The sequence below is a fragment of the Oncorhynchus mykiss genome, chromosome 12, assembly GCF_057628025.1.
Source record: "Oncorhynchus mykiss isolate SJ-2025 chromosome 12, ASM5762802v1, whole genome shotgun sequence".
NCBI lineage: Eukaryota > Metazoa > Chordata > Actinopteri > Salmoniformes > Salmonidae > Oncorhynchus > Oncorhynchus mykiss.
This window is the reverse complement of record NC_143033.1, coordinates 31621789-31639115: the sequence shown is the minus strand read 5'-3', so window position 1 is coordinate 31639115 and position 17327 is coordinate 31621789. Positions and strand designations below refer to the sequence as shown.

Genomic DNA, 17327 nt, shown 5'->3' with positions numbered 1-17327 from the left:
ATATGCTTCTCAACCATTGCAAAACAAGCATTTGTGTAACAGTATTGATGGCTAACGTAGCATTTAGCATTAACATTCAGCTGGCAACATTTACACAAAAAAACAGAAAAGCATTCAAAAAAATCATTTACCTTTGAAGAACTTCAGATGTTTTCAATGAGGAGACTCTCAGATAGCAAATGTTCAGTTTTTCCTGAAAGATTATTTGTTTAGGACAAATCGCTCCGTTTTCTGCGTCACGTTTAGCTATGAAAAAACCCCTGTATCCAGGATTGTGTAAATCTATCAGCAAGCTCATTAGCATAACACAACGTTAACTATTTATGAAAATCGCAAATGAAATGAAATAAATATGCCATCTCTCAAGCTTAGCCTTTTGTAAACAACACTGTCATCTCAGATTTTCAAAATATGCTTCTCAACCATAGGAAAACAATCATTTGTGTAAAAGTAGCTAGCTAGAGTTAGCATTTCGCGTTAGCATTTAGCGTTAGCATTAGCGTTAGCATCCAGCACGCAACATTAACAAAAACATAAAAGCCTTCAAATAAAATCATTTACCTTTGAAGAACTTCTGATGTTTTCAATGAGGATACTCTCAGTTAGATAGCAGATGCTCAGTTTTTCCAAAAAGATTCCTTGTGTATTAGAAATAGCTCCGTTTTATACATCACATTTGGCTACCAAAAAAAATCCATAAATTCAGTCCTCAAAACGCAAACTTTTTTCCAAATTAACTCCATAATATCGACTGAAAACATGGCAAACGTTTTTTAGAATCAAGCCTCAAGGTGTTTTTCACATATCTCTTCATTGATACATCGTTCTTGGATACATGCTTTCTCTCCTGAATCCCAGGAGAAAATGACCGCACCTGAAGATTACGCACAAATTTAGACAAAGGACACCGGGCGGACCTCTGGAAAATGTAGTCTCTTATGGCCAATCTTCCAATGATATGCCTACAAATACGTCACAATGCTGCTAAGACCTTGGGCGAACGACAGAAAGTGTAGGCTCGTTCCTTGCGCAATCACAGCCATATAAGGAGAGAATGGAAAACAGAGCTTCAGAAATTCTGCTAATTCCTGGGTGATGCATCATCTTGGTTTCGCCTGTAGAATGAGTTCTGGGGCACTTACAGACAAAATCTTTGCAGATTCTGAAACTTCAGAGTGTTTTCTTTCCAAAACTGTCAAGAATATGCATAGTCGAGCATCTTTTCGTGACAAAATATCGCGCTTAAAACGGGAACGTTTTTTATCCAAAAATGAAATAGCGCCCCTAGAGCTCTAACTGGTTAAGTTTGCTGAAAATAAATGCAGTTGACAGTGAGAGGACGTTTCTCTTTTTGCTGAGTTTAGGAGTACCTATTTCTTTGTTAACTGCTCAACACAGAATAACAGCATGTGCGCACTCCCTCAAGTCGTTTGGAGAAAATATCCTTTCTACTTTATTCAGCTTTGTTCAATTGTATTCTTCATACTATAAAATAATATAAAATAATACCACAGAATTATAAGCAAATCTTGTCATCTACATTGACTAGTGTAGCACACAGCCATTTGACAAGGACAGAGTACGCTATCATTTTCTTTTGAAATAGACTACAGATCATGCTTCTTTAGACCTGTCTAAAATAAATCATGGATTCATTGTGAAGGTGTAGGCTATATTACATGGATTTATTGGACTCTTTAAAATGTCTTGCTTGTAGGCTAGGTGTGAAAGCCAGGAGATGCTAAATGTGTTTGTTAATTAACGGTCAATTATCGTGAGACCGACAGTTATTTGCTTGACAATCACCGGCTAACGAAATGTTGTGATCGCCACAGCCCTATGTGGAGCTTATGGTTTCACTTCTCAGTATTCAGGAGCGGATGATAACAAAAGGTGTATCAGTCTCTGAATGATTTTAGAAGACACAAAAGATGATGTTTGAGTTGTGTTTTTTTTGTCAAAGCTATGATCAGAGCATCAGAACATTTAAAGGGGCGCAACCCTGAGAAACTCTCCCTATGAGGTAAATAAGGTGAGAAAAGAAAAGAGGAGACTATATTATCCCTGCCTCCTAACTCAGGATGTGAATGCAGCATCAAACTGAATGCAAATAGGTCTGCTATTCCACCCTGTCAGCACTGTGCTTCTTTGTGAGAGCTGATAAGCCGAGGGTGAGCAGTGATAGCCAGTGTAGTGTTCTCATCCTGCTAGAGGCAGGGGTGATAAATGTAGTCCCCACTCTGGAGCTCCAGACCTGATGTGTTTTAGATATCCGTCTGCTGCACGACCAGCCTGGTTCCCAACAGATTACTTTACATCTGTCCAAGCACAGAGATGGGCTCTGCATGTGTAGAGGTGAATTCAATAAAGATGGATAAGGAACTAATATTGTATACTGCTTTTTCAGAGCTTCCCTTGACGGTATTTGGGATTGATTTCCACTTTTGGGAGTATTCCATACATTTTGTTGTACCAAGCAAATTAAATCAAGTCAGCCCAAGTATTTAAAATTATTTGACCCAGGTGTGGTGTGTTTGTGTGTGTGCAGCTCCTGCTCAGATTCTGACGTTCAACGGCACCGTGACCACACCCTGGATGAGGGACATCGTGTTGCCCTGTAAGGCGGTGGGCGACCCAGCCCCCACGGTCAAGTGGCTCAAGGAGACGTGAGTACAGGAAAGTCTGACCCACAGCTGGGGAAACACATCATGCTGCATGTAGTTCAGACAGTAGCACTTAGTACAGACTGTGTTTTGAGTAACTTTTAATGCTTTCCACTTGAACTAAATACCAGTGAAAAAAACAGTGGCTCTTTGTTTTTACAGTATTCTTTCACACTCATCAGCAGAATGTTAAAAAATGATAGTTGTTTACATGTACAGCATGTTCCTACACACAAAAAAAGTAGGGGTAACATTATCCAAGACTTAAATGATTTCCGCTGCTGCGTATCTCACCGTAGTTCATTTTCTAACTGTCTCTCGTACATTTGTGATTCAGCAACGGAAGCCCCGCCCCTGCTGTGATCGACAGTAGACGCATCATCCAGGGCAATGGCAGCCTAGCCATCCGCACAGTGAAAGCTGAGGATTCTGGGAACTACACCTGTGTGGCTAGCAACAGTTTTGGGCCGGATAAAATCATCCTCAACCTGCAGGTTCAAGGTAACCAGAAGGAGTCCGTGGTGGAACAGTGCAGTATACCACTCAATTCAAATCAATTCTCCATTTTATTGATGGTCATAAAAACAGAAATGTGTTCATGGTATGTAGTGAAGTGTATTCGCAAAGTCTTCAGACCCCTTGACTTTTTCCACATTTTGTTACATTACAGCCTTATTCTAAAATGGATTAAATATTTTTTTTACCCTTATAAATCTACACACAATACCCCATAATGACAAAGCAAAAACAGTTTTACATTTTGTTTTTGCACGTTGACATAAGTATTCAAACCCTTTACTCAGTACTTTGTTAAAGCATCTTTGGTAGCGATTACAACCTCGAGTCTTCTTGGGTATGACGCTACATTACAAGCTACAATACACACCTGTATGTTGGAAGTTTCTCCCATTCTTCTCTGCAGATCCTCTCAAGATCTATCAGGTTGGATCAGGAGCATCTCTGCACAGCTATTTTCAAGCCTCTCCAGATATGTTAGATCTGGTTCAAGTCCGGGCTCTGGCTGGGCCACTCAAGGACATACAGAGATTTTTCACAAAGTCACTCCTGTGTTGTCTTAGCTGTGTGCTTAGTGTTGTTGTCCTGTTGGAAGGTTGACCTTTGCCCCAGTCTAAGGTCCTGAGCGCTCTAGAGCAGGTTTTCATCAAGGAGCTCTCTGCTCCGTTCATCTTTCCCTCAATCCTGACTAGTCTCCCAGTCCCTACTGCTGAAGAACATCCCCACAGCATGATGCTACCACCACCATGCTTCACCGTAGGGATGATGCCTGGTTTCCTCCAGATGTGACGCTTGGCATTCAGGCCAAAGAGTTCAATCTCGGTTTCATCAGACCAGAGAATTGTTTTTCATGGTCTGAGAGTAATTTAGGTGCCTTTTGGCAAACTCCAAGTGTGCTGTCATGTGCCTCTTACTGAGGAGTGGCTTCCGTCTGACCACTCTGCCATAAAGGCCTGATTGGTGGAGTGCTGCAGGTTCTCCCATCTCCACACAGGAACTCTGGAGCTCTTTCAGAGTGACCATCACACCTTGACATGTCTATATAAGGTCACCTCCCTGACCAAGGCCCTTCTCCCCCGATTGCTCAGTTTGGCCAGGCGGCCAGCTCTAGGAAGAGTCTTGGTGCTTCCAAACTTATTTAATTTAAGAATGATGGAGACCACTGTGTTCTTGGTGACCTTCAATGCTGCAGAAATGTTCTGGTACCCTTCCCCAGATCCATGCCTTGACACAATCCTGTCTCGGATCTCTATGGACAATTCCTTTGACCTCATGGCTTGGTTTTTGCACTGACATGACATGTTGACATGCACTGTCAACTGTGGGACCTTATATAAACAGGAGAGTGCCTTTCCAAATCATGTACAATCAATTGAAGAAACATCTCAAGGATGATCAATGGAAACACGATGCACCTGAGCTCAATTTTAAGTTTTCATAGCAAAGGGTATGAATAATTATGTAAATCAGGTATTTCTGTTTTTTATTTGTAATACATTTGCAAAATATTCTAAAAACATGTTTGTGCTTTGTCATGATGGGTTATTTTGTGTTGATTGAGGAAGGAAAAAATATATTTAATCAATTTTAGGATTTGGCTGTAATGTAACAAAACGTGGAATAATGTAAGGGGTCTGAATACTTTCCAAATGCACTGTATGCCCCTTGAGATAGGACCTAATTAAAATCCATGTTTTTACTTCTAGTTCCTCCAGACCAGCCTCGTCTTACCGTTACCAAGACGACCACCACATCTATCACTCTGTCCTGGATACCAGGAGACAACGGAGGCAGCTCCATCAGAGGTCAGACTCCAACACAGCAAGCAGCAACACTAACTATTATAGGAGATTTTATTGTTTTACCTTGGAAAACAGGTTACTGACTTCATTAAATAGTGTCCCCTATGAGCAACACCAGGATGGTTGTTTAGCAGACAACAGTGCATCAGCCTAACCTCTCTCTCTCTCTCACATCAGGCTACATCCTGCAATACTCAGAGGACAACAGTGAGCAGTGGGGCAACTTTGCCATCAGCCCTAGTGAGCGTTCCTATCGCCTGGAGAACCTGAAGTGTGGCACCTGGTACAAATTTACACTGACGGCACAGAATGCTGTGGGGCCAGGGCGAATCAGTGAGATCATCGAAGCTAAGACTCATGGGAAAGGTAGAGAGATGGTGAAATCCTTTTACGTATGTTATGAAATAGTGACTCCATTGCTTTGACACAATTAATACAAAACTGATACTTATGAATGGACCGCTCATTAAAGTGTGTGTGTGGTCTGACTCCTCTCTCCTCTCTGCCCAACAGAACCCCAGTACTCTAAAGAACAGGAGCTCTTCACCAGTATTAATGCCACGCGTGTCAAGCTCAACCTGATTGGCTGGAACAACGGCGGCTGTCCAATCACATCCTTCACGTTGGAGTACCGTTCGGTGGTGTCTCCCACATGGACCACGGCCCAGCGCACCTCTCTGATCAAGAGCTACATCCTGTATGACCTGGCCGAGGCCACCTGGTACGAACTGCAGATGAAGGTGTTCAACAGCGCCGGCTCAGCAGAGAAGAGGGTCAAGTTCGCCACACTCAGCTACGACGGCAGTGAGTGTACTTGTCTCTTCACTGATGCTATACATAATGCAGCAAGTTATAAGTTGAAAGATATACACGCTTAGATTGACTTATTCAGGATAACTGAATGAAAATTGAAGAACTGTATTTTAAAAGGCATTTACCTTCCCATCCCTTGAAAATTGTCACAACTGATCGAGTCTCCATCAAAGATGTTAATTTACGGCGTAGGTACTATACCTGCCTTAGAGCAGAAGTAAATGAATTCATATTTTGCTATTTACTGGTGCTGCCATTAAAGAAGCTGTCTCATGCAAGTCTCATGCAACTGATGAATGGGGCAGTAAAGTACCTCCAATAGATTTTCTGCTGACTCCAGTGGCCATGGTGGTTGTTGTGTCTGCTGCTGCTGTTTATGACACCTCCATCACTGCCCTATCGAGCGCTCTGCGCTGCATGAATTAAATAATTATGTGATCTACCGACTGCAGAGGGGCTAGAGGGGGGCAATAGATGAGAAATCACCTGCCAGTGCCAACACCCCCCAGTCCCATAGCGATTCAATAGCCTTACCCACCCTAAACCTTACTCTCTCTCTCTCTCACTCACTCACTCACTCACTCACTCACTCACTCACTCACTCACGCACTCACTCACTCACTCACTCACTCACTCACTCACTCACTCACTCACTCACTCACGCACACACACACACACACACACACACACACACACACACACACACACACACACACACACACACACGCACACACACACACACACACACACACAGACACACACAACCCCCATCCATCCATCCCCCAGCCATCCACGAAGGGAAAAAAAGCTGACTATTCAGCGAATAAGGAAGAGTTCACCTCTTTTAAGTAGTGCTTCAGTTAACTGGGCATTATTGGAAATTCAGCAGAAGGTCAGGTGCTGATTGCAGGCAACACAGTGCTACAACAGCTTGTTGGAGCAGATTGAGTGGGATTGCTGGGAAAGACATTTCGATTGGGATGTAAGCCGCAGACGCACTGTTACCTTTTGCCAGGCGCTTGCTGCATGTTTTAAACATTAACACAAAGGTCATTTAGTATTCATCGACAGACCTTGTATAGACCTTAATTGACAGTGAGTGTACGAAATGATAGGAACACCTTCCTAATATTGAGTTGTCGTGCGGTAGCAGAGAGAACAGTTTATGACTTGGCTGACTGGAGTCTTTGACTACCAGTCAATCTATGTCATGGAAATGTTTCGTTCACTGTGTGTATATTTGTATTTGGCTGGTGTTTTGCAGTCATCTTCTCTACCAGGTCTGGTTTGCACACTTGACAATCCTGTAGTTAAGTACAAGAAACTTACATGGTCTTGTCATAACAAATATCACAACAGTTTGTCAGCTAATTACATTTCTATGACCTGTCCCCAGGTACCATCGCTCCCCTGGTGAAGGTCCCGACGGTGAGTGCGGGCAGTACGTCCAGTAACGAGGGTCTGAAAATGGTGACCATCATCTCATGTGTTCTGGTGGGCATCGTGCTGGTCTTCGTCCTGCTACTTGTCCTCAGGAGGCGGAGGCGGGAACAGAGACTGAAGAGGCTTAGAGGTGAGAGGTCACAGCAGCAACATGATTGGTTAGATTTCAGTAAAATATTTCTGTAACTATTGTCAAACTATTTTCAAGTATACTAAGAGAATCATCTGTATGTAATGTGATTTTTGTTCTTGTTTGCTCTGTAGATGCTAAAAGTTTAGCCGAGATGCTGATGAGGTAAGCATGAGCAGTTTGACACATAACTTAATAGATAGTTAATATTGTTTAATGCATTACTGGAAGAAGAAAACATGAAATACTGTTTCTATGGAATCATATCAGAATCACTATTATATGAATATCTTATGCAGTGTGTAGTGAGATCTGCATTGACCTGTGTATGGCTTCCTGTGTTCCCCATGCAGTAAAAACACACGACCTGCAGACACCATCAACAAGCAGCAGCAGACCATGAGAATGCACATCGACATCCCCCGAGCCCAGCTGCTCATAGAGGAGAGAGACACCATGGAGACAGTCGGTGAGTGGACACTGATACATTATGCTGCTTTCATGTGTTCTCTGAATTATTGTCAACTTGTGACTTAAACTTACAGAACGCTCCCAGACACACCATAACTCATAATGAGCTTCCAATTAGGAAATACGAGTGGGAAATTTGTGTAACATTGGACAACAATGTGTGAATATTACATATTTGTGGCCTTCTAAGTGTTAGTAGTGCCTACTGTGGTTATTGTCATCGTACTGTAGGGACCATGTTTGTGAAAGCTCTCTTTCTCTTTCAGATGACAGGTCCACAGTGCTACTGACTGACAATGACTTTGGGGAGACCCAGAAACAGAAGTCGTCTACGGTTACCCACACTGTCCACTACCAGTCCCTGTCACAGGCCACCGGACCTCTAGTGGATGTATCTGACGCTAGGCCAGGAACCAGTAAGTCCAGTACGAACATCCTCTTTACATTACTGGAGGTAAAACTAGAATGAATAAGTGGTATCAGGATTGCATTCATACGGCTGAAACTGATACAGCTAGAGTGTATTCTAGACAACCAGACTGACCCCAGTCGTCAGAGAGTCATCAGTAGCATTATGATCAGTGTCACTACCATCTCCACTGATGTTATTCACACAGATTAACAATTCCTTTCAGCACAATGTACAGTGCCTTCAGAAAGTATTCATACCCCTTGAATTATTCCATATTTTGTTGTGAATTCAAAATTGATTAAATATATATATTTTCTCGCCCATTTACTCACAGTACCTCATAATGACAAAGTGAAAACAAGTTTTTAGAAACTGTAGCAAATGTATTGAAAATGAAATACAGAAATATCTAATTTATATAAGCGATTTCAGCTGTGAGTCTTTCTGGGTAAGTCTCTAAGAGCTTTCCACACCTGGATTGTACAACATTTGCCCATTATTCTTTTCAAAATTCTTTAAGCTCTGTCATATTGGTTGTTGATCATTGCGAAGACAACCATTTTCACATCTTGCCATAGATTTTCAAGTATATTTAAGTCAAAACTGTAACTCGTCCACTCAGGAACATTTACTACCTTCTTGGTAAGCAACTCCAGTGTAGATTTTGGCCTTGTGTTTTAGGTTATTGTCCTGCTGAAGGAAAATTAATCTCCCAGTGTCTGGGGGAAAGCAGACTGAACCAGGTTTTCCTCTAGGATTTTGCCTGTACTTCATGACTTGCCTGTGCTGAACTCCCCAGTCCTTAATGATTACAATCATACCCATAACATGATGCAGCCACCACTATGCTTGAAAATATGGAGAGTGAAACTCAGTAATGTGTTGTAATGGATTTTCCCCAAAACAGAACACTTTGTAAGTAGGACATAAGGTTTTTCCCCCGCATTTTTTTGCAGTATTACGTTTGTTCCTTGTCGCAAACAGGATGCATGTTTTGGAATATTTTTTATTCTATACAGGCTTCCTTATTTTCACTCTGTCAATTTGGTTAGTATTGTGGAGTAACTACAATGTTGTTGATCTATCCTCAGTTTTCTCCTATCACAGCCATTAAACTCTGTAACTGTTTTAAAATCACTATTGGCATCATGGTGAAATCCCAGAGTGGTTTCCTTCCTCTTCGGCAACTGAGTTAGGAAGGATGCATGCATCTTTGTAGTGACTGGGTGTATTGATACACCACCCAAAGTGTAATTAATAACTTCACCATGCTCAATGGGATATTCAGTGTCTACTTTTTATTTTATTTTACACATCTACCAATAGGTGCCCTTCTTTGCCAAGCGTTGGAAAACCTCCCTGGTCTTTGTGGTTGAATCTGTGTTTGGAATTCACTGCTCGACTGAGGGACCTTACAGATAATTGTATGTGTGGGGTACAGAGATGAGGTTGTAATTCAAAAATCATGTTAAACGCTATTATTGCAAACAGAGTGAGTCAGTGCAACTTATTATTAGAATAATTTTTGTTATTTAACCTTTATTTGACTAGGCAAGACGAACCTGGGCCAATTTTGCGCCGCCCTATGGGACTCCCAATCACAGCCAGATGTGATACATCCTGGATTCGAACCAGGGACTCTAGTGACGCCTCTTGCACTGAGATGCAGTGCCTTAGTCCGCTGCTCCACTCGGGAGAAAATTATGTGACTTGTTAAGCACATTTTTACTCCTGAACTTATTTAGGCTTGTCATAACAAAGGGTTGAATACTTATTGACTCAAGACATTTCAGCTTTTCATTTTTTAACCAATTTGTAAACATTTCTAAAAACATAATTCCACTTTGACATTATGGGGTATTGTGTGTGGCCCAGTGACAAAAACATCTCAATTGAATCCATTTTGAATTCAGGCTGTAACACAACAAAAGGAGGAAAAAGTTGAGGTGTGTGAATACTTTCTGAAGGAACTGTATGTGTATGGTATCCAACCAAAAAATGAGCCTATTTGCAAAGGACTGCAGGCAACCCAATCAAACATTCTATTTGACCATGATGGTTTTTTCACTGCTATTGTAAGCTCTATGTATTTGTGTGAAAACAAGAAGTCCCGAGATGAACTCCATGTGCAGAGATATTGTGATGGTGGGTGTTTTCTCTTTGTTGGTTTATGTCAGTATAGAGTGTCCAGCCTCATTGCTATAGCCAGCTACAAACTTTAAAACTCCTTTAAAAACACAGTCAGCTTAAAAAACCGAGCATTGCGTTACTCGAGATGAGCCCTTGCTAAGTGACATAACACCCTGGTGTGTGACTGTGATGTAACATCCTGTGTCCTTCCTCCTCAGACCCCACAGCCCGCCGCACAGCCAAAGCAGGCCCTGCCGCACGCAACCGCTACGCTAGCCAGTGGACCCTGAACCGACCACACCCGCCAGTCTCGGCCCACACCCTAAGCACTGACTGGAGGCTGCCCACGCCACGGGTGGCCGGATCTGTGGATAAGGAGAGTGACAGCTACAGTGTCAGCCCATCTCAGGACACAGGTAACAACGCACCTGAAGATGAGACAAGTCTGTAACAACAGCTGTAACAGTCCCCATATAAGAATGTCTGCAACATAACCCTTAACCATGTCTATAACAAACCTTTCACCTCTGTATTAACAACAGATAGGCCTACTATAAAACTTGTAACAATGCCAACACTTATTAACAAATATAATGCTAGCATTAGCCCCTAACTGCTTTACTAGCACGACATCTAACCCTAACCCCTGGTGTAGACCGAGCACGGAGCAGCATGGTGTCCACAGAGAGCGCGTCATCCACCTATGAGGAGCTTGCGCGGGCCTACGAGCACGCCAAAATGGAGGAGCAGCTGCGCCACGCCAAGTTCACCATCACAGAATGCTTCATCTCGGACACGTCGTCGGAGCAGATGACGGCAGGCACCAATGACTACACAGACAGCCTGACCTCCAGCACGCCCTCCGAGTCAGGCATCTGCAGGTTCACCGCCTCCCCGCCTAAGCCTCAGGACGTCAGCCGAGTCATGAACATGGCCGTTCCCAAGGCTCACAGACCCGGTGAGGCCGCGTAGACACATAGCTAGCTCTGCTATAGCTAACACTTGAGTCCTGAGCTCTGTTGCTAACCTGTTGCTAACCTTCGCTAACCTTCATCCTGCCTGTAATGCTATGGGTTTGTAAATATCTACTGCTGATGTATTCACTCAACTGTCAATGCCACTTGATGATGTAGTAATGCCACTACTACTTGATGCAACAAATGTGGAGTTTTGCAGACAGTTCTTTGCATAAATTACAGGGACATGTATTAATTAATTAAGCTTATTCTGTTGACAATAGTGCAACAACATTACATTGCAGGAAGACCAATCTTTAACATTGAACCACTTAAGTCTGTGATCTGCTATGAGGTCACTTTATCTTATAAATTCAGTCTATTTTTTATTAAAGTCATCATCTCTATTCATTCTATTTTTGGCTCATTGTAGAGTATATTTTATTAAACTCAGACTTTGTAGACTTTACTCAGATAACTGTGTAATAAACTGCACTAGTGTCTTAAATCTATAACATTACTTATTTAGGTTATAGAAAAGCCACAGTCTTCTTCATCCATTACCCCAATGTGTATAATGAGATATGGGGTGGGGCTTTAAACCACATTGTAAATGTTGTCATTAATTTAATGTTGATCAAGGCCATGAGGACAGATTGCAGCATGGCGGTATGAGAATAATTTATCACTGAAGTATTTGTTGGCATATAACCTCAATAACCAGGCAAAGTTTGTATACATAAATCTTCTTAAGGCTAGGTGTCCCGCTAGCGGGACAACTTCCGGTGAAACTGGAGGGCGCGCAATTCAAATAAATAATCATTAACATTATGGATATTAAACATATATGTACATACAGGTGTCTTATATCGGTTAAAAGCTTAAATTCTTGTTAATCTAACTGCACTGTCTGATTTACAGTAAGATCTACAGCGAAAGCATGCCATGCGATTGTTTGAGGACACACATCAAAATATTTTTCCACCGGCACATGTTTTATAAATTCACAAATAGCGATTAAATATTCACTTACTTTTGAAAATATTCCTATGATTTGTCATCAAAAGGGTCCCAGCTACGACATGTAGTATCATTTTGTTAGATAAAATTCTTCTTTATATCCCAAAAAGTCTGTTTAGTTGGCGCCATCGATTTGAGTAATCCACTCGTTCAACATGCAGAGAAAGAAATGCAAAAAGCTACCTCTAAACTTTGTTAAAACAAGTCAAAATACATTTGTATTTAATCTTCAGATTAAAATGTAAAATGTAATTAAACTAGAATATTTCATACGGAAAGAAGTATGTTCAATAGGAAAACGGTATTAGCAGGTGTGTGTCCTCTTCGTCGCGCGCGCATACACAAATTTCCAAGTCTGTGTCTGTGTACTAAAACGTATTATTCTTCCTCGTTTTGGAAGAAACAAGCCTGAAACATTGAACAATGACTACTGACACCCAGTGGAAGCCATAGGATTTGCATACTGGGAGCTAGATTTCATTATTTACCTATATATTCCATTGGAAGAGCATTGGATTTTCTCCTACCATATCTATTGTGTTAATGTCTTCTACATTATTTTAACATTTCTACAAACTTCAGAGTGTTTTTTTTCCAATGGTACCAATTATATGCATATCCTGGCTTCAGGGCCTGAGCAACAGGCAGTTTATTTTTGGCACGTCAGTCAGGCGGAAATGGAGAAAAACCCTAGCCTGAAGAAGATTTCTGTAAATTACTTCCACATACTGTATAAGCTAGTTTTGTTGGTTGGAGTGGCAGATGTGATGAGCTTGTATCTGAGGGGGTAAAGACATTTCTATTTCCACCCAACCCTTCCCCCAGGGGCAGTAATTTCTCTAATGAAGTATTTTGAACTGAGATTTTTCCATAATTTGGCCATGTTATGTTTAATTCAATGGTGTTGTTTTCCAAAAGCTAACTCCAATCTCTCTCTCTACTTTGTCCTGTAGGGGGCGAGCTTGTGCACCTGCCTCCTTACCTGCGCATGGACTTCCTGCTGAACCGGGGCATGTCGTGCACGGGTACTGGAGGGAGGGGTGGTGCCGGGGGGGAGGGGGCCATGGGTCAGGCCTGTCTGGAACCCCAGAAGAGTCGCTCCCTGAAGCGGCCGTCGCGTATGGCGCCCCCTACACCCACAGAGGCCCCCCAGGCTACCAGCAGGGCCAGCAGCAGGGACCCAGTGCCCCAATGGCAGCCCGGCTCAGCCGCCACCCTGCCCCAAAGAGAGGGCTCAGAGCTGGCCCAGGCCGCCAAGCTCAGCACCTCCCAGGAGTCCCTACTGGACTCACGAGGACATCTCAAACAGACCAACAACCCCTACGCAAAGTCCTATACGCTAGTATAACACCAGAGGCATGGGGCTGGACTAAAACTCACACTAACACTGGACTTATTACACTTACAAGTGCAGTAAACTGACTCTCACCACACAGTCCTGTATATAACATCCCCTTTCTTCTTAAACGAGGGATAACTTTTACTAATCTCCTTTTATTTATTTTGGAGCTTTCTTTGTTTTTTAAACTTGTGAGAAATTTCACTCATCTGAAATGACTACACGCAGAGCTTGACAAAATATTTACCTTATGAGGGAACATCATTTATTATTGATTATTATTTTTAATCAATAATTATTAATCATGGATTATTTGTTGTTAGTTGTCAACTTTTAATGATTATTAATTATTGATTACAAATGATCAATTATTACCATTACTACACTGTTTTAATAAGAACCTGGACAACTTTTTTCCGGAGTGTGAGATGATAATTTGGAGCCCATCATTTTTTTTCTATGGAAAATTCCTTTTAAACACTGAATGAAACTTGGGAAAATCTGAAATCTGAGAATGAAAGCAATCGACAGCAGTCCAAACTTGTCAGCTGCTCTCAAATTGTTACTTTTTGAAGAAAAAATAAATCTATTTCCTATGGATGCATGGGGACTGACCAATTAAAGACTATTATAAGGATTATGATCACTACTGGACAGCCCAGTTGAGCATTTTGTCACACAATGAAATGATCCAATGTGAAGATTTATTATTCTTATTACTATAAATATATATATAAAAAGAGATCACTTTTATTTGTGGATATTACAGGGAAGAATTGATTTGGTTAATGAAGTCCTTAGTCATGTTTGCACATATCTCGTTTTGATTAGGAAATGGAGTCACTATTGATATTTCTCTGTATTCCATTCTCTGATGGTGCAATATGAAAAAAGATTATGAAAATTATATGGATACTATTTGCTCTATACTGTACTATAATGAAAATAATGACTATGTTGTGAGTATACTTACAGGGCGGGACAAACCCCAGCTATGTATCAGGTGTAGTTTACCACTGCTAATTTGCCAGGGTGGTAGATGAAGTTAGCTAGAACAGGGAGGGTTAGAGATTTAACGGTTTGCACTTCATGACACCCCAAAAGTGTGTCCAGTCAGAGCCCCTATTCTCAGTGCACTAGGTAGAGTCTTCAAGACTCTCACTCTCCTCTTCAGTAGATTTACTGTTGCTGCATTGCAGTGATGCTCCTCTACAGGGAAAAAACAATGAGACAATCCAACAGAATCCCCCTTTCAAACCAAACCTAAAGTCTATGGGAAATATCTATCTAAAGTGTGGATATAACAAAACTGTCTTGTTGTTGTCTACCCTGGCCCATTTCTTTCTTTCTTTCTTTAAGTCCTGGAGGGAGAGTTTGATAAGAATGCTGTGAGGTTATTAATGCCAGTTTTTATTATTAGTTTTAATTCATTGTCTTCATATTCCTTTTAACAAGATGATGCTTTTTATTTTTAACATGGTGTTCACCATGGTGGCACTGAAATAAAGAGAAATTAACACACCGTTCAAATTTGATTAATAAAAAGGCTGTTCCCAAAATGATCCTGCAAATTTGGACATGAATGACTGGCGATGGGTCTTTTTAGAGGCACTGAGAGGAGGAGGATGCCTCCGAAGGTTTCCCTGTGTGGGTCACTGGGGGAGTGAGTGAGTGAGTGAGTGAGTGAGTGAGTGAGTGAGTGAGTGATTGGGGTGGTAGTGGTGGATTTTTGGATAACTCATCTGAAAGGGCAACTGAACGTAAAATGGCAACTTCTCTGGTTGAAAACGGCCTATGTCAGAAACATTTATTCCAGTGCCAAAATTGACAAAAAAGTTTAAGTAGAATAACTTTGCTTATAAAGTCAGTATATTCCAAAACAGAGTTTTGTGAGATTTGTGTAACTGAGGCCGTCATGACTTACATGAGGGTTGGGTTTGGATTACAATCATGCCCATGAAATGGGATTGTATCGCCAAGGGAGAATTGTTATGCACTGAGAAATTAATGCGGTGATTGCGCTCTATCCAATCATAGCAGCGAACCTCCAGACAGCGAGACAGACCTGCCTATTAAGCAACTCCCCAGACTCTGACTTATTTACATAAAACAACTTGTCGCCAATGTTATGTTGAAAGAACATTTGGCCCCTAAGCCCTTTATGGAGTGAACAACTTGCTAATGTGTTTGATAGTGATCACTCAAGTCTGCCACTGTTTTGGTCAAAATGAGAATTGAGACAACTGCCTCTTGTCAATATTCCAAAGTTCCAAACCCTTTCTAGAGTGTCTCGTGTCCCACTGCGACCTATTTTGTAAGATGATTCGCTATGAAACGCTGCCAGACAGACACACTCTCTGGTAATAAAGTTGTTTTTCATGCACATGTTATAACTTCAGAAATACTGCACTAAACACCTCAAATTGTGCGACTAAGACCTCGGCAAAAATGTGAAAATTACAGATTTCTTGATTTATCTCTATGTTGTTGCTATTGTACCTTAAGAGGGACAAATAACAGTAACTGCCAGGGTACGATAAATCAAACATAACACACCCACATCTAACCACACACCCAAGACTCAAATCTCATTTATCTTTTTTTAAATATATAATTATTTTCTTTTTTTTCTCCACACCAGATACAAACATACACATACAAACAACAAATTACAGACGCACACAAACAACGACTGTCTCATCTGCCCAGGTCCGCATGCTCACCCCCCCCCCCCCCCCCCCATCCCTAGTACCAGAATTATTGTTTGCCACATGTCCTTAAATTGTACCAATTTGTTTTTCTCAGTTACCCATGCTATTTCAATAATTCATCATTAGATTTTTCCATGGTGTTGATGATGGCAGATTAATTGATTTCCAAGTTTTTAAGTATATGTTTTTTAAAGATGAGTGATGGAAGAGAATCATCCAGCCCATTGGGTATCTCTCACTGCACCCCCATATGACATGTCTTGAAATATGCAGACAGATGGATTAAAAATTAGTTTACATTCTAATACTTCTGACAGCCAACTTTCTTGCTCCGCCCATAACTTTTGGACTTTATAGCGTTCCCAGAAAGCATGAATGATTGAGTCATTGTTCGTTTTACACTTAAGACATGACTCTGCCATTGTGCTGTGGAATTTGTGAATTTTGTCTCTTGTATAATAAATTGTAAACATTAGTTTATACTGGATTAAGCGTACATTTTTGGGTAAGTGTAATTTCATTAGTTATGCTCCAACATTCCCTCCATCTTGTGACAACATCATTTATTTTTAAGTCTTGGTTCCAATAGTTTATCTAATTTATCTTAATGAACAGCAGAAAAATGCATGCGATTCGGTGAGTTCAGCCACTCTTTAAATGAATTTAAACAACAGTCATTGATGATCATCACATTCATTACAGCACTCATGAGTCTCACAATACTAAAATTCTCCAAATGAAAATATTGTTTGTACCAATGACCTTGAATGTTTTTTCAGTGCTAAAGATATTAACCAGCGCTCATTAATAACTTGTGCACAACTCTTTGCCTGCAGGTGGCAGTGTTGCAAAGTTAAGCTGCCTATTTTCATTGAATAACACACTTCATCAATGTATCATCTCTAGGTAGCCTCAAAACAT

At 41.2% G+C, this 17327-nt stretch overlaps 1 protein-coding gene across 4 annotated transcripts in view; it reads left to right on the top strand.

The window, feature by feature from the left end:
- The window catches only part of LOC110537435 (cell adhesion molecule DSCAM), a 142765-nt gene extending 126054 nt beyond the window's left edge, over positions 1-16711 (top strand). For 3 of the 4 annotated variants that reach the window (XM_021623480.3, XM_090192264.1, XM_090192263.1), the window contains 12 exons: positions 2549-2666; positions 3001-3164; positions 4886-4984; positions 5159-5347; positions 5495-5785; positions 7191-7367; positions 7502-7532; positions 7721-7836; positions 8105-8254; positions 10599-10796; positions 11036-11338; positions 13310-16711. In XM_021623480.3, coding sequence (XP_021479155.2) covers positions 2549-2666; positions 3001-3164; positions 4886-4984; positions 5159-5347; positions 5495-5785; positions 7191-7367; positions 7502-7532; positions 7721-7836; positions 8105-8254; positions 10599-10796; positions 11036-11338; positions 13310-13704 — 2231 coding nt within the window. In that variant the 3' untranslated portion in view covers positions 13705-16711. The remainder of the gene's footprint in view (positions 1-2548; positions 2667-3000; positions 3165-4885; positions 4985-5158; positions 5348-5494; positions 5786-7190; positions 7368-7501; positions 7533-7720; positions 7837-8104; positions 8255-10598; positions 10797-11035; positions 11339-13309) is intronic. The other variant, XM_090192262.1, reaches the window with a different exon arrangement.
- Positions 16712-17327: the final 616 nt, after the last annotated feature.